Raw genomic sequence first — 21217 nt, 5'->3', positions numbered from 1 at the left:
GAGCTAGTCCCCCCTCCCCACAGCAACTCAATCACATAAACAAGTCCCCACACACAGCCTACCTAGTATGGTTGTTTGTCACGATCAAGCGTGTTAGACGCTAGAGGTGAAATACTGCCCGTAATTCTGGTCCCCTATGGCTCTCACAATATAAGTTACTAGTTCCAATATCCACACTTCAACCAAGTTTTGCTACGAGAACTTCTGTTTCATTGAAAATGTCACTGTGGCTTGGAAACCCTAAATTCCCATCACCTCCTACCGTTTTACTCCAGGACATCCATATCACTTTGGAATCTCAGCTTTTTTTTTACCGCACCAACCTGTGACGAATACCAACCATAAAATGTTATATGGGCAGCAGGTAGCTTAGTGGTTAAGAGCGTTGTGCCAGTAACCGAAAGGTTGCTGGTTCTAAAAAAAAAATATCTGTCTGTGCCCTTGAGCAAGGCACTTAACCCTAATTGCTCCTGTAAGTCGCTCTGGATAAGAGCGTCTGCTAAATGACTAAAATGTAAAATATGCAGACTTTAAAACAAATATTTTTATGTGCCTTAAAAAGAGGATCTCCATATAGCTCAAAGGCTGACCTCTTCCCCCTGCTGTGTGTGTCTCTGTGTGGTAGGAGCTGGAAGAGGCGCTACAGAAGCAGGACATAGACTTTCTGGCTGACCTCCTCGTCTCACTGCTGCAAGGATGCTACCAGCGCACAGACATCACGTAAGTAGTACCCCCGGCCTTCCCACATCCTTTATTCAATTTTTATTAGTTAAATATTGACTAGGTCTACCTTTTTAGCTCACTAGCACACACTGCATTTACCTTCCTTGTAACAGACCAACGTTGCGTTATCTTCCCCATCTTGGTGACAACATCCAGGGGCCCGTATGGGCCAGCACACAGTGAAACACAGGAAGTTTGAGTCACAAACCCTGTTAGTAGTGAGCACATCAGAATGTGCACAGCTTGTGTTGAAATCAGCCTTTGCAACTGAGTGAGAGTTCTCACAAAGGAAACTAGGGTTAGGAGGATTTTTCCCTGGGGGGGTCAGTTCCTTTGATGTGTAAGTGTGAGAGATAGAGAGTGGGAAGAGCACAGGAAAGTAAAATGAATGTTCCAGTCCTGAAGGGGTCCCCACCCACTACCACTACCACCACCTCTTCTGGGGCCTCATTGATCAAAGGTGCGTGCGCTCAAAAAATACTCAACCTTGCGTGCGCCAGTTTTCCCACAAAGGTTGATATTAATAAATGTTTTGCTTAACGAGAAAGTGTGCATATCTTCACGGAAATCTCAAGCCATGCATGCACACAACTTCTAGAAGGTTGATCAACTGTATTGCAAGCAAATAGGCTTATTGTTTGTTTGGGGGAAATTGGAGGTGTTTGCTCAGGAATTGTAATAGTAGTAGGCTAATAGAAACACAATCATGTATTGATAAACAAAATATTGAACAACAATTTGTATTTTGCATAGCTGTGTGGGCTGTAGCATTTACTTTTAAATTGTTCGAAAGGACAATCAGTCTTGGCAGAATGAGCGGCCAGTGTTTGGCACTTGCTAGGCGGCATGCATTTTTTTATTTGGAAAAGTCACTAACATTCTGCCCACACCTCTACAGAAATGTGATCAAATTTGGCAGTGCACTTTCTTTTAGGAGCTCATGGCCCAGTTCCAACATTTCCAAGTCATATAGAAAATGAGGGTGTTTTTGTTATCATAAAAGGTGATTGTAGGGTGTTTTCCAGATAGGGTTGTACTGCTCGTTCACCACTGCACAAATATGGCTCTGATTTATCAATGAAAACATGTGTATATGTTGCGTGTGACAGTTTGATAAATCCCAATAATTTGTGGCGCATGCAAATCCTAGAATCTCTGCGTACACCAGAATTGAGTAAGACATTTACGCACTGTTGATAAATTGACATTTTAGTCATTTAGCAGACGCTCTTATCCAGAGCGACTTACAGGAGCAATGAGTGTTAAGTGCCTTGCTCAAGGGCACATCGACAGATTTTTCACCTAGTCGGCTCGGGGATTAGAACCAGCGACCTTTCGGTTACTGGCACAACGCTCTTAACCACTAAGCTACCTGCCGCCCCCTGCTCTTGCTCCATCAGCACCACCGGGGCAGGCACCAGTCAGCCTGTGACTCGGGAGGGAGGTTAGGACTGATCCAGTTTCCACACTGGCCTTATTGGACTGGACAGCCACTGGCATCTCGGGGGTGGCTGCTCGGCTCTGGCCTTTCACAGAGCTGCCCTTTTCATCCACACGCATTAAACGCTCCGGCGGAGCTGGGGAGGGGGGTGGTGGTGTGTTAGCAGAGGAGGAGGAGGGGGGAGAGCGAGAGAGAGAGCTGGGGTAGTGGGGGGGCCTGCAGCTGTCTGAAAGTGCACACTGCTCTTTCAAGATAAGCAATTTTTTATCCTTTCTTTTCTCGTTGCATCGGCACTCACCCCTGCCCTGAGCCCTTGTTTCTGTGCATCTGAGCAGGAACTGAAGGGTTCCAGATTATTCAGACAGATCTGACCCGGAACCAACATTTATTTACCAGCATCCAACTTAGAACAATGATACAAACCCACTCAAATGCAAAGAAATGGCTTTCTTTTCACCTTCCTTTTTCCTTCAGAACCACTACGGTATGGCAGCTTGAATTATTTCATGACTATCACAATGGACAGCCTGTTGAAATTGAGACGTTTATATACGCTTGCTTTACAAAGCACACTTTAAGGACAAGGATTTGCAAGTGAGTGAATAACGGTGCGCCATATTGTCAGATCCCAATGGCCTCTTTTCGAAGGCGATTTGTTGTATTGTTGTTATTTCTGTCCAACCATCGCCCAATCAGCGTTCCTTTTAATTGCGTAGATTGGTGTCAATACAAAGCACATGTTCCAAGTTTTGACCTTTGACACTATTAGAACAGTAGGCGTTTGAGAATGAAGGACTTCTTGTTGAAGAGATTAATGAGTATGTGACATGAATGGGTTAGAAACAACTAAATTATCCAATGTTGTATAGGAACCCTTGACTAGTTTGCTCCAACAAAATTCACTGCAGTAGATCGCAATATGGTTTTGTTAATACCTAGCCCTCCTCACTATTGTATTGTCATACTAACATGTCATTGACTCTGAGAGATTTAATGGCGATGCTTTACTAGGTGTGGGAAGACATATGGGACTAATCACTCCTCTCCCCCTCCCAGCCCCCAGGCATTCAGCGGTTACCTGGACGACATCATCAACTACCGCTGGGAGCTGGAGGAGGGGAAGCCCAACCCCCTGCGCCAGGGGCCCTTTGAGGAGCTGGCCCCACGCACGCAGGTGGAGCTGCTGCACAGGCTATGTGACTACCGCCTGGACGCTGCCGATGTCTTCGACCTGCTCAAGGTACTACGCGCACACACCCACACACAGAGAGTACACCTGTTTTAACTCCAATTATGACTCTTTCAGAGTTAGCATTGGGAAAACGGTAACAAAAAAAGACAGGGTAAACACTTTTTTTGGTAGCTGTAGTTATGGTGAATTATTGTGACACCATTGATTGTGACTGGCATCTGGTGCTATCTAACCTGATGAAGTGAATTATATACATTATTAATCCATGCCATGTTTGAGCCCAGGGCCTGGATGCGGACAGCCTGCGCGTGGAGCCACTGGGGCAAGATGGGAGCGGTACCCTCTACTGGTACTTCTATGGTACCCGCATGTACAAAGAGGAGCTGGTGAAGAGGAAAGCAGAGCAGCTCCGGTAAGAGGGTTGCACCATAGGGCACCGGCTGTAGACGGATGGTTGATTCTTGGCCATAATTCACCAATACAGAGGTCGCAGTATTTGAACACTATGCTGGTCTATACAATGTTTAAAAATAAATGTATTCTCGGATACTGTTATTTTCTGTAACGCAATGAGCTATGTAATATTTAAACAGTAGCACTTCCTACTGCCAATTCTGTTTTCTAAGGAAGGACAAAGTGAGCACCAACAAAGTAATTCTCCATAACTACATGTACTTGCTAGCCTGTTAGAGGTTAATCACACAGGTCACTCCGGTAATAGCTACCCTGGTAAAAGGCCTGTGTAATTTTAAAGTGTGGGCGGATATTTGTTTTTCATGGTGTTGTTGTCCCACAGTGAAGCCCCTGAGATCCATCCAGCAGAGAAGAGGAAAAGAGGGAGACCACCAAAGAAGAAAGTGGAGGAGATCCAGTTAAGGTAGGACCAGCAGCAGGCTCTCTCCTTAGTGGTCTCACATTCTCTCTACTCTCAAACAAAATGTCTCCAGAGAAATAAATGTATTCACCAGCTTTGTTCCCCAGGCCTTGTTCATGCAAGGCTTTGGAGTGCATGGTAAGTACTGAACGGGCTGTCCTGTTGTGTTTCAGTGAGGTGGAGAGCGAAGTGAAGGAGAATGGACTGGAAGGTCTGCACTCAGGCACAGGTGAGCAAAAAGACAAAGCTATCAGAACCATGGTCTGTTTAGATCGACTTCTACTTCTGACTAGAGATTATATTGATGTTGACCATGATGTTGTGTCTGTCCGTCCGTCCGTCCAGACCGTGAGCGTGGCGCCTGGTCCCTGGTGTGTGACACAGAGGAGCAGTGGGCCAGTCTGGCCGATAGCATCAAGGACAAAACGTCCCCCCAGGACCGCCACCTCTACCGCATCATCAGCCAGAACTTCCTCCCTGAGATCAGCAGCATGATCGAGCTCAAGGTCAGACAGCTCTCGTCTCTTCTCTACTCACTCTTCATTCAGACACTGACTCCAGGAGGCGTTGGGAAATGGAGGCTGGGAGGGAGGCTGTGTGATGTGGCTACAGGTGTGGAGGCAGACTGGTCTATGCTTGCCCAGAACATCAGCTTCTAAACCCTACTGAGCCTTGGGCCCAAAGCATGTCTGTCTCTCTCTGTCTGTCTGTGGACCAGTTGCCCTGTGTGCAGCTGCTGCTGGCATGACAGTCGGGGCTGGGGACACTCATTTATCGTTTTTCTTCTAGGGAATGAGACTCCCCTCAGGGAGAGATTGACGACGTGTTTTAACTGTTCAAACTCTGCCCTTTTAAGACATTGCGTACTCATTTATCTTTGAGTATACATAGTTAGACAGTATAGATGTTGCGAGACGAGCACATTCTGGTTGGTGGTGGCTGCAATCCCTAGTCCAACATTTCCTAGTGTCCTCTTGTCTGATAACACATACTGGCCCTGTTGTTATAGAAACCCAACACAGCCTGCCCGTCCTTGTGGTCTGTGACGGTCAAAAGCCCTCTGGCCGTTCTGTCGGCATAGGGTCATTCTCAAATGATCACCCGATGGTGACCTGTCCTTCACGGCCAGCATGCCTGGCTGGTATCTATCTGGACATATTCACAGTTCTCAAGCTGCTGAACATTCCCTTCCCATCAGGTGCAGACTCTGGCAGTACAGAGCAGGCGTCTGGGTTGTATGTGTGTAGTAGCGTGAGCTCACACAGCCGTGGAGTCCTCCAGTTCCCGTCCAGAGCCATTTGGTGGGGCGCTGACTGGAAGCAGGCGCTCACCTTGAGGCGGGATAGAAGCCTCTTGATTGACGGCCCTCTACGCTGCAGGATTGTCGACCACTTAAGTGGCGACACCAGAGGCAGTCCATCTCCTGTGTGGGATTAAGTGCTGTGGGTAATGCAGAGCAGAGAAGCCCCGGGAGACGCCGGTGCTGCGGTGCAGAGAGAGAAGACTGGGGGATGGGAGCTGTAGCTCATTCAGCAATTTGACAGCCCCTCTGGTGGTGGTGGCGGTCATAAGCACCAGTGGAGGTAGCTGCCTTGCTCGAACTCGTCCACATGCTGCTGGCAGGCAGAACTCTAGAAGGGGGAAGGGGGTAGGCCGGGTGGTGGTGTTCACAGGCCCTGACAGGAAGCACCAAGATATAGATACTCCCTGGCCCAGAGGATTCCGCTCTGACTGCGGCTTCCTTCTCTTGTTTTTTTCTTCCACGTTGTAGTCTGTGTATAAACGTTAACGGGTTGTATTCTGCGAACAATTTTGATACTCATGGACACATTTGTGAAATATTAAATCATGTAACTTACTTACTAATTGCTACAATATAGGATTTTTCATCAAGTGGCAATGCTGTGGTCTGTTTGCAAATGCAAGAACACACACATGAAACAGCCCAACCTGAACTCCCCTGGCTTTTAGTGGTAATTGTTACGTTTGATTATTAATGTCACGGGGAGCATGGAGGGGTTTGATTTGTTTGGTTAGTCAGAGACACCCTGGGAGATAGGTAGCGCGGTTGGTGGGGTTTAAATTGGGGTAGTCGGGGGGAGGAGGAACAGAGCCTGAATCACCCCGAGGGCATGTGACCTCTCCTCACAGCTCTGCTGGAAGAGCACAGAGGATTCCCTGGGTATTGGCTCCCGTGGAAGCGTTACTTGATCAATGCAACTGCGTGTGATTTTTGTGTGAATAACGAAGCCACTTATTTGTGTTTTAATCTTGATTATTTTGCCTCTCCAGGAGAATGAGCAGAAGCAGAGGCTGCTGGACCCAACCCCAGTACGCAGCTCTTACCGGCTCTCTGAGAAACGCATGAGCCAAGAGGAGGAGGTGAGACTAGCTGTGTGTGTGTGTATAGATGGTTCTTAGTGTATGTCCCGTCTCCTGTGAGACCCAGTGGACTGATAGTTTCCTGTGTGTGTCCAGGACACGCTGCAGGCCATAGCCGACGTGGAGCAGCAGAAACAGAGGGATATGGACATGGACAGGCAGGCCCTGCTGGCGGAGCAGAGACGAGAGGAGGAGATGCTGCTGCAGGAGGAGCGCCAGAGAGAGGAGCTGGAGAGAGTCAAAGCTGTGGAGGGTGAGTAGTGGAGCTGGGAGGGGTAGACTGGGTGAGGCTCAGGGTCTTACACTTACAAACTCCGGGATCAAAGACATGATGGATTCTAAAGGACAGCCAAACTCTAGAAGCACAAGCATTTCGCTACACCTGCAATAACATCTGCTAAACACGTATGTGACAAATAAAATGTGATTTGATTTGAAGATCCTTCATCTGTATATTGCGCTGCATTGGGCTGTGAGTGGGAATGTTGAGCCCTTTGAATCACAGGAGTCTCTTCCTCCGTCTGATGTCATCTGTCAAGGGTTAATTAACTGGTGAACAACCCTCATGAATGTATTATAGATGAACAGCAGGACCGGCTGGGTTGGGCTGCTTGGTCTCGGGTGGATCGGAGCCTCAACCCTCCAACATCTTTTAATCCGCACAGCAGGGGGCGGCCTTTCATGTTGAAAGATAAAGCGATATGTGCTCCTCTCTGTTTCGTCTTTTGATCAGCTATGCCTGCAAAAAGATGGTTGATGAATCACTCTTCTCTGAACTCCTTCAGTCTCTCGTGATGTTCGGCCTGGTTTTTATTGACTCTGCGAACCAGCAGATGGCCGGATGGGCAACAGGTGCCCTTGAATCTGTAAGAAGAGACTAGGAAGTACCACTAGCGTTAGCACACTATTCCTCATGCTGTTGTGTGTAATTCATTGTGGTTCCTGTGTTCTGTTGTGTCCCCCAGAGCGAGCGCGGCGGCGGAAGCTGCGTGAGGAGAAGGCCTGGTTGATATCCCAGGGGAAGGACCTGCCCCCCGAACTGCTGCACCTGGAGCCCCACTCACCCATCCGACGCGCCCGCAGGACGAAAGCATTGTAAGAGCACACTACTACTCAACACTAGAGTACTGATCATTTATGGAGAGTAACCTGTGTGGATTTGTTTTGAAAATGTTCTATCTTTTATTGCAGCTATGAAATTGATGATGATTATACAGCGTTGTACAAAGGTGAAGTAATGAATATGCTCTGTCATCTATGCAATCATCATTGTATCATATCTGCATGTGCAAAGCATATCGACCTGCTGCAGATTTTTCTGGACAGTGAGCCAGGATGTTTCCTCTGTTCTGACTCCAACTGTTCTCCACAGTGTTGGAGGCCCTGAAAGCCCACAAAGACTCCTGGCCCTTCTTGGAGCCTGTGGATGAATCCTATGCCCCCAACTATAATGAGATCATTCAGGTGAGCGAACTCACAGTGAAAAAGACTGGTCCAGACTTTGTCAAATGAAGGTTAGATGCCTCGGTTATGAGTTATTTCACATTGTAATTTGATGTCATCCATTCCACAAGTAGCAATTCTTGTTAACCCTGATTTCTCCTCAGACTCCGATGGACCTATCCACCATCGAGAGGAAGCTGAATGAAGGGGAGTACATTGCCAAGGACGAGTTTGTGTCCGACGTGAAGCTCATGTTTGAGAACTGCATTGAGTACAATGGGGAAGACAGTGGTAAAGACACACCTCTTAATCTTGAGCTTAACCTCATGCTTTTTAGTCAGATGCATGATGTCCCTCAAATGCCTCTAGCATGTGAAAAATGATTTTTGGGATTGACTTTGGACTTGATTTATGAATATGAAATAGATAAATTTGACTAAGTAGAGTAGAGAATTTTGGGGGAGAGTTGGGCTGTTATGTGGCTCTGGCCCTGACAGATTTGACAGTGATGAATGGGGAGTGATTGAGCTGTGCTCGACTGCACCATGCCCTGCAGTGCCCTGCCTGCCTGCCTGCCAGAGAGACATTCCAGCCCCTAGCTAAACCCCCTGTCTGGAGCCATATGTCTGAATGCTCTCCCCAGGGAGAGGCACGGGGGCCAGGGGTCAACCACACCACGGCCCTCTGGCCTGGTCAGCCTGCCGGCCAACGCTGGGGTGTGTCTTAGCGATGGCATGCAGAGGATACTCTGATATTTGTGTGTGTGTGTCTGTGTTTAATTGGCCAGGTGAATGAGCCCTGTGTGCCTGTCTGTGTTTTTCTTCAGAGTACAGCATCATGGCGGAGTCCCTGGAGCGCTGTTTCAGCCGAGCGCTGCTCAAGCACTTGCCGTCAGAGGACGGTGACACGGACGAGGAGTTCCACGTGAGCGGTGAGGACCGTGAGAGAGACCGCAAGGAGAAGAGGCGGAGCAAAGGCCCCAAACAGGCGGGGCCAGAACGCTTGAGCCGAGCCACTGAGCATGCCTCGCGCAAACGGACACATCCAGGGGGCAAGGGCAGCACCGCCATGGAGGAGGAGGGGAACAAGGCGGCCCAGCCTGCCCTTCCCCCCCACTGGGCCAACAGACACCCCCAAGGCATGCCCCATGGACAACCCCACCCTGGGAATCTTTACCACCTAGCACAGCAGGTAGCTAGGAACTCTGCTTTGATTTTCTGTTCTTTAGGCTTAAAGGGAGGCCTTGCATGTCAAAACAATATTTCACATAGGATATAGTGTTTTACTGCTTTAGTGAGAGTTGGTAATGAATGAAGAGAAAAACAGAGTTAAAAGGGTCGTTTTAGGTGAGGACAGATAACTGCATGACATTTTAGACATGCGATATTGAACTGCCATCCATTCTGCAGCAGCTCCAGCGTCCCCATGGTCCACTCATGTATGGCCAGAGGATGGCCATGGACCCCCGCTACGCCTACCCTCACCCTGGACAGGGACACATGCCCCATCCTGGAGACCCCAATGCTCACCACATGCCTCAACATTACAACATGCAGGTGAGATCAGCTAAGAAAACAATCCCAAGGAGTTTTCACAGATCTGATGAGGAACTATCCAGTTATCTGCTCTGCTCACACAGTGTGCTCAAGCTGAACAATGTTTTGTGTGTTTCTGATCTGTCACAGTTGGTTATATTTGCTGCTATGCAGACATACTGATAGACGTCCTTGTATTCCAGCCACACCTGGGGGACGGTCACCACATTGGCCCTAGATACCAGGTGGGGCCTGATGGCCGGCATCTCCATCCCCAGCACCAGCAGCAGCAGCACCCCTACATGGGTCCCACCCACGGCCCCTCACTGGGCCCCCGCCCTGTGGCCCTCCAGTCTGGGGGCCTCTGCACCCCCACGTCGGAAGGCAACATGTACCCTTCCCGCCAGCGCACCGACGGCCACCTCATGCACCCCGGAGGGAACCGCTACCCCGGGCCTGACCTCCCTCCACAACACAACTACCCAGCCTTCCGTCCAGGCATGGGCATGCCTCCTAACATGTGGTCAGGGATGAACCACCAAGGCCAGCAGAGGCCCAGCGGACCTGGGATGCAGGAGCAGAATATGGCCAACCACCAGCAGCACCCCTATTTCCATGGGGGTCCACGTCCCATGGGCCCCAAACCCTGGCCAGAGCAGCCTGGTGGCCCTGGAGGGTACCCCCCACCCCCCAACAGCCTGTACAGGATGCCCAGTGGCATCAGCAGCTCCTCGGGGCCCATGGCCCTGCGGCCACCCATACCTCATCAGGACTCCATGCAGCGTCTGGCCTCTATGCTGGAAAGCCCAGAGATGATTGCCCTGCAGCAGCTGTCTGCCTCCTCCACCGGACTCCCTGCTGGCTCCTCTCGCCAGCACATGGGCAACTTTCAGCAGCAGCCCTCACAGGGAGTTGGCAGCTCCCCAGCTCAAGCTCAGCCCTCGCAGCACCCACCTCCCCCTGAAATTCAGCTGCTGCGTCCTGCCAGAGACGACGGCCCAGATAGCCAGCCTGCCCATCACACAGACATGCAGCCCAAAGGTAGGAATGATCTTCTCTGCTTTACAACTCTCCCTCTAAGCTTTATGAAAATCAACCTGGATCCTCATCTACCTCTAAAAAATTAATTTAAAAAAATGTCAGGACTATATTTCATAAGCAAACCCTCTCCCCTCATTTCTTTGCAATGGGATGGTAATAATTTTTCACAGTAAGTGACTAATTAAATATTCATCAGTTCAATGAAGTCTTGCGACTTGCTTTGAGGGTGGAACTGAGAGATGACATGTCATCACACTGCAGCTACACTAGCAAGAAGATGTTTTGATATAAAAGGACAAACCTAACATTTTTCACAAACAAATATGATAAAAGATGGTGTTAATTTTGTGACTATAATTTATAGTGTGCCATGAAAAGTAATAGGACATGTTCTCCGTCTGTAGAGGCATACACTCAGATGTTCTACAAATGGATCCTTTGTGTTCACTGTAACAACCTTCCTCTATATTCTCTGTCCTAACAGGGTCCACATCAGATCCCAAAACGACCAATAAAAATCATGCAGGAACGCGGGTAACCCCCGTCCAGTCTGAACAGAAGCACCCCTCATTCCCCAGTCCCACAGAGCCTCCCAGTTGCCCCACTGGGGGCATGCAGAGCCCCTCTGCTCCAAACTGGGGCAGATCACAGGAGAGGGGTAGCGGGACAGGGGAGCAGGCTGCGTCTGGTCCGGGACACCCAAAGAGCTCAGAGACAACCGGCAACCAGGAGGTGGAGAGAAGAGGACAGTCAGTCAGCCAGACTTCTCCTCAACAGAACATCCCTTCTATTGTTCCTCCTCCACACCCCCACAATTCACCTCACTCCCAGAACTCTCCGCACTCCCAGAATGCTCCACAGCATATTACCCAGATCCCCCCTCAGCAAATCCCAGAGAATGCCCCTCACCCTCAGAACGCCCATCAACACATGATCCAGAATGCTCAGCAACAAAACATCCCTCAACATATCAGTCAGAATGTCCCACAGCAAGGATCAAAAAAAAAAAAACTGCGAAACCCTCAGAACACACCTCCACATGTGGCTCAGAATCCCCTTCAACGTGGTCCACAGCCAAGCCCCATGCATGGAATGCCAAAGAGCGCCCCCCAAGGGGCCCAGCCTGGCCCTGGTCCACCACAGCCAGCCCCTTTCACCTCCCTGCCCCCCAGCCACCCTGTGTCCCAGCTGCCTCCCCAGCCCAGCCCAGCCGACCATGGAGACCAGAGGCCCAGCGAGCCCACTAGCAGAAGGGACTCTGGAGGCAGCTCTGGTAACCCCAGCATGATGAAGTCTGGACCTCCCAACGGCATCTATAAACAACAGTCGTTCAGTCCCAAGGCGCAACAGACACAGTTGGGTAACCAGGGCAGGCCAGGGCCAAGGGGACCAGTACCTGGTCACATCCCAGCCATGCCTCCCCACTCTCCGGGCCAGGAGACTGGAGCCATGGGCAGCCCAACACATCCACACTATGGTCAACCTATGGGCAGGCCCATGCCCCCTTCAAATCGGCAGCCTTACCCAAACCAAGCTATTGCCCAGACCATGAACCCCCACCATAACCCTGCCGGCTACCCCACCTACCACCAGCAAGGAGCTGCCTATCCATACCACATGGCCCAGCAGCAGCATCTCCAGGGCCACACAAACATGTACCCCCAGTACCAGCAGCAACACTTCTACCCCCAGCCCCAGGGCAACAGCCAGGGGGGCTACCCCCCTGAGGAGTGGCACAGGCAGCAGCAATACCAGCCTCGCCACCCCATGCCCTCTAACACCTACTTGCCTGCAACCAGTGCCAAGGTCAATGGGCGCCTGAAGGAGGGTAGCAGCATGGGCTCCCCCCTGGGCTCTGAGGGCTCCGGGGGCAGCCTGATGTCCCCAAGTCTCCTGCCCGAGGGCCCCCATGGAGGCGCTGTGGAGAAGGAGAGCAGCCCAATGAAGCCTCAGCATGCTCGGGAGGAGGAGAGCTCAGAGCGGCCAGAGAGCCCCAAAGAGATCCTGGACCTGGACAGCCACAACGCTGCCGCACGCCGCCGGAGTGGCCAGCCCCCGCCTCAAGTGGCCAACTTCCTGTACGACCCCCGAGCAGTGCATCCTGGGATGCAGCAGGGCGGGGCCCCGCCCCCCCACATAATGTCTCGGCCTCCGTACCCTAGCCAGCCCAGCTACCCTAGTGGACACTACACTCCCCAGAGACCCCACCCCCACCTCATGGAGGCCCTGCAGCGGCCCCAGCACCTGCCCTTTCACCCGGGACAGACCCGCATGGCCATTTACAGACACCCCCAGGCTGAAGGCCACTTCCAAGGCATGATGGTCCAGCAGAGAGGCCTGGTTCCTGAACACTTCCTTCACCCAGGGTAAGAAAGAGCTACACTGGAGATTCTTACTGTTCGTTCATGTGCAAGGCTCCCTTGCAGGGCTTCGGTCTCAATGGGACTCCCTGCTAAAAATACATAAATACATAAATACATACTGAAAAGAGGTTATTGATTTAAAAAAAAAATCTTATGTAATCTTGTAGGCAGCAGATGATGTCTCCCAGTGGTCCCAGCAGTAAACTGGGAGTTTGAGCAACTCTGTGGGAGCAGGGTAAGTGACTATTTGAGGGTGTAGAACTATCACCAATCAATATTTCCGAATCCCAGTCATATTTCAGTAAATCACATGTCATGTTTCAATTAGGGCTGCTACGGTGACCGTATTACTGCCACACCGGCGGTCACGAGTCATGACTGCAGTCAAATTCCACATGACTGTTTAGTCACGGTAACTAGGCTTCTCCAAGCTCTGATGCTGCTGATGGTCATTAGTAGCCTACCAAACGTGCTAACTGCCTGGTACTCAGCACTCTATTGTCCCTCTCACTCTGACATCAATGTAATCTAAAATCTAATCATGAGAGCCCATGAGCTCATGTTGCGCATCATTTCAATAGGCTATGCAATTGTGAGTTTTGATGGCCTCTTAAAAAGAGGAGGATCCCATCAGCTTTCTATAGGCTAGCCTACTATATTTATTTTTCAACATTCCTAATATTAAGCACATTGCTTCGCTTTACAACAGGAGTATAGCCTACCTGGCTGGCATGAATATGAACCACGGGAAAAGCGTCCTCCAATCGCTATTTAAGTGCATAGATGACATGTCTTTTTTTACCCTGCCCCTGTTTCGAAATGTGCATGATAATGGTCCATTCTAAATCAAAACAAATTTCACACACATATTATTTAGTATACAGTGGGGGAAAAAAGTATTTAGTCAGCCACTAATTGTGCAAGTTCTCCCACTTAAAAAGATGAGAGGCCTGTAATTTTCATCATAGGTACACATCAACTATGACAGACAAAATGAGAAAAGAAAATCACATTGTAGGATTTTTAATGAATTTATTTGCAAATTATGGTGGAAAATAAGTATTTGGTCAATAACAAAAGTTTCTCAATACTTTGTTATATACCCTTTGTTGGCAATGACACAGGTCAAACGTTTTCTGTAAGTTTTCACACACTGTTGCTGGTATTTTGGCCCATTCCTCCATGCAGATCTCCTCTAGAGCAGTGATGTTTTGGGGCTGTCGCTGGGCAACACAGACTTTCAACTCCCTCCAAAGATTTTCTATGGGGTTGAGATCTGGAGACTGGCTAGGCCACTCCAGGACCTTGAAATGCTTCTTACGAAGCCACTCCTTCGTTGCCCGGGCGGTGTGTTTGGGATCATTGTCATGCTGAAAGACCCAGCCACGTTTCATCTTCAATGCCCTTGCTGATGGAAGGAGGTTTTCACTCAAAATCTCACGATACATGGCCCCATTCATTCTTTCCTTTACACGGATCAGTCGTCCTGGTCCCTTTGCAGAAAAACAGCCCCAAAGCATGATGTTTCCACCCCCATGCTTCACAGTAGGTATGGTGTTCTTTGGATGCAACTCAGCATTCTTTGTCCTCCAAACACGACGAGTTGAGTTTTTACCAAAAAGTTCTATTTTGGTTTCATCTGACCACATGACATTCTCCCAATCCTCTTCTGGATCATCAAAATGCACTCTAGCAAACTTCAGATGGGCCTGGACATGTACTGGCTTAAGCAGGGGGACACGTCTGGCACTGCAGGATTTGAGTCCCTGGCGGCGTAGTGTGTTACTGATGGTAGGCTTTGTTACTTTGGTCCCAGCTCTCTGCAGGTCATTCACTAGGTCCCCCTGTGTGGTTCTGGGATTTTTGCTCACCGCTCTTTCGATTATTTTGACCCCACGGGGTGAGATCTTGCGTGGAGCCCCAGATCGAGGGAGATTATCAGTGGTCTTGTATGTCTTCCATTTCCTAATAATTGCTCCCACAGTTGATTTCTTCAAACCAAGCTGCTTACCTATTGCAGATTCAGTCTTCCCAGCCTGGTGCAGGTCTACAATTTTGTTTCTGGTGTCCTTTGACAGCTCTTTGGTCTTGGCCATAGTGGAGTTTGGAGTGTGACTGTTTGAGGTTGTGGACAGGTGTCTTTTATACTGATAACAAGTTCAAACAGGTGGCATTAATACAGGTAACGAGTGGAGGACAGAGGAGCCTCTTAAAGAAGAAGTTACAGGTCTGTGAGAGCCAGAAATCTTGCTTGTTTGTAGGTGACCAAATACTTATTTTCCACCATAATTTGCAAATAAATTCATTAAAAATCCTACAATGTGATTTTCTGGATTTTTTTCCTTCTCAATTTGTCTGTCATAGTTGACGTGTACTTATGATGAAAATTACAGGCCTCTCATCTTTTTAAGTGGGAGAACATGCACAATTGGTGGCTGACTAAATACTTTTTTCCCCCACTGTATGTAAAGACGAGATTAAATCAAGAACAGTCTGATGGGTGACTATTAGCCTATAACTTGTGGATGATGCCCAGTTTAAGGCAAGAAACAGTGCATGCTTTTTCTTTTGTGACTTTTTCAAATCATAGTTGCACACCTCATGTCGCCTAGCCCATAGGCCTATATGTTTTGATAAGGTTTGTATCACAACTAAAGTGGCCAAATATAGCTTCTTAAAATTAAGCACATGAATCTGCTTTACAACCACTGTAGAGGCTAACTGGCATGCATAAGCTGCGAGTACGTTTCAAGTTTGGGGAAGATCATTTTCACCATAAAAATGCACCTTTATAATAAAGCATTACATGCATAATCGCATTTGCGGTCACTTTTGAGAATGGTGTTTTCCCGCTAATTGAATGCATTTTGGAACATTCACTTTTGTAGCCTACTGCCGTGTGCGCATTGCTGCGCTTATAATGTGAAGAAATAGCCTAATAGCTTATCAACATTTAAGCTTAATGTTCTGATCTGTTGCATCAGCTTCATTGCTTTTGAAAGTTTTTTTGATGCTAGTGGTTGTATTAATTTAGGATCAATCACATCCCTCAACTGTCCCAGTCTATGTTTGGAATATTTATTTCTCGCACAGAAGGACAAATTGACCAATAGAATAGGTCAAATTTTGTACTATGGGGGATAGTAGATTGACATAGGCTAGTGCTTTTGCTGTTCGTTAGGCCTACTCATCTTGTTGGCTGACGGAAAGTAAATGTGGACAGTTCTTCCAACATCTTCAATATGCGCCTCAGAATTTGATAAGGACGCGCGCAGTTGCGTCCCCGATGTGTCTTCACTTGTAGCCTGTGAGAAGGACCCGATCACGTGACGGGCATTGGCTAATAAGAATTGAGACATCTGAGAGAGCCATGTGAGTGAGAGGTGCTTCGAAGCATGCAGCCGGGAGAAGGGAATTATCATTATTATATTCTGCCCAAGGACACAACGGCCACTGGCCGCAAAAGGCATGGATTTTTTTTTTTGGGTGCATTACGGCCACACAAAGGGGATGCAGCCAGGAAATTCGAGGCATTATCAAGTACTTGTCAAATTGTGAATGGGAGACTGATTAAGTGTGTGCAGCCTGTGCAAAAAACTAAGCAGAGCTCATGCCTTTCATGCAACTTTTTTCATATCATTATTAGTCTCATCATGCAGCCTTCGAATGTATAAAAAATCAAAAAACATATAGTCTGTTTGTATCACAACTAAAGTTGCATAAATAACTAAATTTAAGCATGTTGGAGGACCTGTTTCTTTGTTAACCGCTCAACACCGAATAGCCGCATGTGTGCACTGCCTCAAATCGTTTGGAGAATATATCCTTTCTATTTTATTCAGCTTTGTTCAATTGTATTCTTTGTACTATAAAATAATGCCACGGAATTCAAAGCAAATGTTGTCTGCTAAATGAACTAGTGTAGCCCACAGCCATTGGTATAGCCAGATCAGGACCTAACATAAGGACAACTCATTATGTTATTCTGTTCTTCTGAAATATACTACATTTTCTTCATATGTTTCTTTAGACCTGTCTAAAATAAATAATGGATTTATTGTCATGGTGTATTAAATAGATTTATTAGACTTTTTTAAATGTAGATGTTCCAAAGGTCTGTATCAGTGGCTTGTAGACTGCGTGGAAGCCAGGAAATACTAAATGTGTTGGTTAATTTATGGTCAATAACCGTGAGACCGGCAGTTATTTGCTTGAAAATCACCGGCTGACAAAATGTCATGACCGCCACAGCCCTAGTTTCAATGATTTGATATTCTTGTTTCATTCATTTTCTCCACAATTCAGGTAAAGGACAAAAGCAACAAAAACCTTCACACAAAGCAGTGCCTGCATATCATCCATGACGACAACCTGTGTGCTTGCTTGTGTCTCTCCTGTCATAAGACTTTAAAAGTGACTGTGCTGTTGGAACCATGATGTTCTCTGCTGCGGAGTGGTTCTGTCTGTGTCAGAGGGCACCAGTAAGTAGGGCTCCCACTGCATTGGACAGGAAATGTGCAGTGTGCAGACAAGGGAGACATATTTATTTGAGAATCTCTTTAGGGAATGAGTTCTTTGCCTCTGGGGATGTCTGTCTGCTTTGTGTGGAACCCTCACTGAGACTGCCTTTGCAGAGACATGGCCCTGTCTGTCTTCATGCCTGTGGACTTCCAGTTAAGTTCAGACTTTGTGTACAGCTGGTCCCTCCCTCTAGGCCCAGCCAGCAAGAACATCTGGAGACCCTGCTCCTCTGTCTGCATGCTGGTTGGACTCAGAATTGGGCTGCCTGTGTAAACGCAGGCTTTAAGTGGCCTATTGACATGGTCTGATTGTGGTGCTCTATTTGACCTTTATAAATTATTTATCTCACACTGGGTTTGTCTGGAGAAGGCTCTCCACCCTGTCTATAGCTCTCTGTGGACCTCCAGCCCGGTCCTCTCAGAGCCTCTCTATGGACAAAAGGAGCTGGTGATAAGAGGAGAGCACTGGTGTTACCTTGTGGTTTTGTTTAGTTTTCTTCTCCAAATGTTTTTCAACTCAGGTGTAGGAAAAGGAGGTACTTTGAGACTGTAGAGAAGCTGTCATCAGAACCCTGTGGACAGACACACACAGGCCTTGCAGTTGCCTTTGTTTCCTTCCTGTTGAATGTATGTGTGAATGAGTTCGATATATGTAGATAGATGTACAGCACAGGAGCCCCGCCACGTGAAGGGACAGAAGACGATTGAGGATTGCCTGTCGGAAATGGAAACTGTCCTGGAAAGTGGAGCTTTCTGTCCAGGTGATCTGTCCATTTCCACCTCGACAAAAACACAGCTTATTTTTTGTTGTTCCGGTGTAATTTTATGCATCCTTCAAAACTGCCTTCACTATGAGAATGTCTTTGATTTCATAGACCTGCAGAGAGCCTTCTCTGCTATGCACTAGGGATAGTCTATACATACTGGATTTAGTGGCCTTGGATTCTTTGTTGGTGCTTGTTACCATGTATATATGAATATATATTAAGTATAACTCTTCACTGTAGTTGACCTTTGTCTCAAACTGGGGATTTCTGTGGGTTGGTTCGCCACACTTCCATGTGCCCAGCTGGTTGGCATATGCACATACACACAAGGTGAACATGAGTTAGAATCAACAATTGATGTATGCTAAGTTTTTATATATTCATGTCATCCTTACAGACCAATTATTTTTATTTGTTTCAATGTCATGTATTGCATTCCATACAGGTGAAAAATGTCACTTAAAATGGTAGTCCTATTGTAGCTCCTTTTTATGTGGTGAGTTTATTCTATTCGGAATGGTAAATATATTTTATCCACAATCACACCCATGCATGATTATTTCTTCACGTCAGTGCTTCCTCCTCCCCAATTCAATGAACTTAATATGTCCTCAGGGTGTACAGTTCTATACGGGTATTTTAATGAATTATTTGAAGGAGAAGCACCACATGAAAATGACTGGAATAGTGACAAATTAATCAACCTCATTTTATGTGATGACTGATAAACCAATATTGTTTTTTGCAAGATTCTGTGTTTATTTTCAGTCCTCTGTGACAATGGCAGTCTTGTTCACTGCCAACCCATTTGATTTCTGTTTGGGGTAAAACAAAATGTCTGTTCATTTTAATATTGTCGCTCTTGTCATTGCCACCATGCATCGGCGAGTGACGTCTATCAAAAAATTATTTTTGTGAATTAAAGTCTTCCCCATCTTATTAAATCCATGTTGCACCTGTGAGCCCCACAGGTAAAGCGATGACAACAAATGAATCTACCTCATAGCCAGTCCACTGGCATCCACGAAGTCCCTCCATTCACTCACTCAGACCCCAGCACACAAATGGCCTTATACTACCACTGCTACAAAATCTCATGACTATGTATAATTTTCCCATCCATGGGACCTTTGATTGTAAGGTTACTTGTGTCACCCGGGGGTTTGGTGAATGAATGGGCATCTGTCTGAGGTCGACAGAAAAGGGCTCTTTTATATATGATTTTGTCTCACCAGCTGTATAGATTGCATGCCTTCCTGCCAGTCAGGTGAGTCTAGACAACCTGAGCCCTGTGCTTCTATTGGATGTGTTAGGCAGCATCGAGCTGGCAGCGTAGTGCGCTCATTGATAGACATCTATGGCATTAAAAGGAAATGTGCTCAAGGATTGATGAATATAGGAAAATACTAGCTGTGAGACGAGATTTGTCCCACAATACTGTACAAGGATGTATTGCCGTTTTACTTACTAGGGAATTTTCATTTTTAGTACTAGCTAGATGAGGTCTTCTCGGAGGTAGTGTGTTCACTTGCGCTGTCCATGTATGAAGGACAGTAGTTGTAAATGGTCTGTGAGGTGGTGATACTGTTACGCAGCTTTGTTGTCTCTGATTGTGTAGACTGCACAAGACATGGAAGTCTGTATGCCACTCCCTTCACTCCTCTTCTCTGCTGTCATCCAGTTTGTCTGCACTAGTAAAACGTCTAGATTTGATTAAATGTGAATCATATTTATTTGCTCTTTTACATTTGTACATTTTTTGACTTGTTTTTAATATAAATGTGATGTCTGGTTGTTTTAAGCAGTAGACATTTACCTCTGTAGCATGGCGGCATCAAAAAGGCCCCGTATGTTCCATTTTTATGTGATGTTTACAAGTTATTTTCTGACTGACATAGATTATTTTGGAAATGGACCGACGTATTTTCTATACTGTACATTTCTTAGAATAAATAACTTTTCCTGAATTTAAGTATGTTGCTTGTTCTCTCTTTTCTTTGGTACGGGAGGGAGAGCTGGGGGTTGGGTGATGTCACTGATAGATGCTTAGGCCTTTTAAAGGAATGTTAATGTCAAGGAGCTGCCCAACTGTCTGCCAGATGGAGCTATTATTCCTTACGTTGTTTGTCATCTGACGTCCAACTGTAATCTGCCTAGCCGGTGATCCACTTGGGTCCTCCGGCGTCTGGCTCATACATAAAACATCCTTCATTCAGGCTGCAAAGGTGTCCGTCCTCAACTAAATGTAATGGCCCGCAGGTTTAGGGGAAATTGTGTACGGTCTTAATAAAACACAATCTTCCACCGCCATGCTAGTGGCTAATGATTCTTCCGGATGTTGCGTATCGCGTTCAGCCAATCAGGTTGCAGCAGTCGGTTTACCAATGGTCTGAACCTGGTTTTAATGTCTATAGTCTGAACCAATGACTTTATGTATACGCTAGATGACTGATGGGTCGCTGTTTTGAAGCCACCGGGCCTCCATCTTGGCACTCACCCACTATTGTAAAATAAAACATTTTGGAAGCTATAGAAATGTCTACATTTTTGTTTTTGCCATGTTTATTCTATTACAGACACCTTAATGCATCATTTGAAATTATGTGAGCTAAACCAGGGTTTCCCAAACTCGATAGCGCTACACAACTGATTCAAATAATCAAAGCTTGTTGAGTTGGTTATTTTAATTAGCTGTGTAGCGCTAGGGCAAAAATCAAAATGTGCACACGGGGGGTGCCAGGACCGAGTTTGGCAAACCCTGCTATGGAGGACTGCTTCTTCTGGGGAGTGCCAATATGGCCGACCGGTGGCTTCAAAGCCTCTCATTGGCCAATGCATAGCATCAGCATAATTGGTCTGAATGCTGTGCGGAACGTCCGGAAGTGGCATTAGCCACTAGCATGGAACCTGTATGTAGGCCTACACTGGACAGCATT

The 21217-nt window shown here is 47.3% G+C and overlaps 1 protein-coding gene across 2 annotated transcripts in view; it reads left to right on the top strand.

Moving 5' to 3' along the window:
* The window catches only part of LOC311134658 (chromatin remodeling regulator CECR2-like), a 41691-nt gene extending 21438 nt beyond the window's left edge, over positions 1 to 20253 (top strand). The window contains exons 2-19 of one of the 2 annotated variants that reach the window (XM_084168405.1): positions 626 to 720; positions 3221 to 3404; positions 3641 to 3768; positions 4153 to 4233; positions 4404 to 4459; positions 4576 to 4736; positions 6523 to 6612; positions 6709 to 6865; positions 7578 to 7707; positions 7804 to 7841; positions 7985 to 8076; positions 8220 to 8346; positions 8882 to 9246; positions 9468 to 9611; positions 9794 to 10631; positions 11116 to 12997; positions 13162 to 13229; positions 17300 to 20253. In XM_084168405.1, the coding sequence (XP_084024531.1) occupies positions 626 to 720; positions 3221 to 3404; positions 3641 to 3768; positions 4153 to 4233; positions 4404 to 4459; positions 4576 to 4736; positions 6523 to 6612; positions 6709 to 6865; positions 7578 to 7707; positions 7804 to 7841; positions 7985 to 8076; positions 8220 to 8346; positions 8882 to 9246; positions 9468 to 9611; positions 9794 to 10631; positions 11116 to 12997; positions 13162 to 13210 (4617 nt within the window). In that variant the 3' untranslated portion in view covers positions 13211 to 13229; positions 17300 to 20253. Of the gene's footprint in view, positions 1 to 625; positions 721 to 3220; positions 3405 to 3640; positions 3769 to 4152; positions 4234 to 4403; positions 4460 to 4575; positions 4737 to 6522; positions 6613 to 6708; positions 6866 to 7577; positions 7708 to 7803; positions 7842 to 7984; positions 8077 to 8219; positions 8347 to 8881; positions 9247 to 9464; positions 9612 to 9793; positions 10632 to 11115; positions 12998 to 13161; positions 13230 to 17299 lie in introns of both variants that reach the window. The other variant, XM_084168404.1, reaches the window with a different exon arrangement.
* Positions 20254 to 21217: the final 964 nt, after the last annotated feature.

This window comes from Coregonus lavaretus (assembly GCF_964263955.1).
Source record: "Coregonus lavaretus genome assembly, chromosome: 9".
NCBI lineage: Eukaryota > Metazoa > Chordata > Actinopteri > Salmoniformes > Salmonidae > Coregonus > Coregonus lavaretus.
Note: the sequence above shows the minus strand (reverse complement) of the source record. Positions and strands in the feature narration are given on the sequence as shown.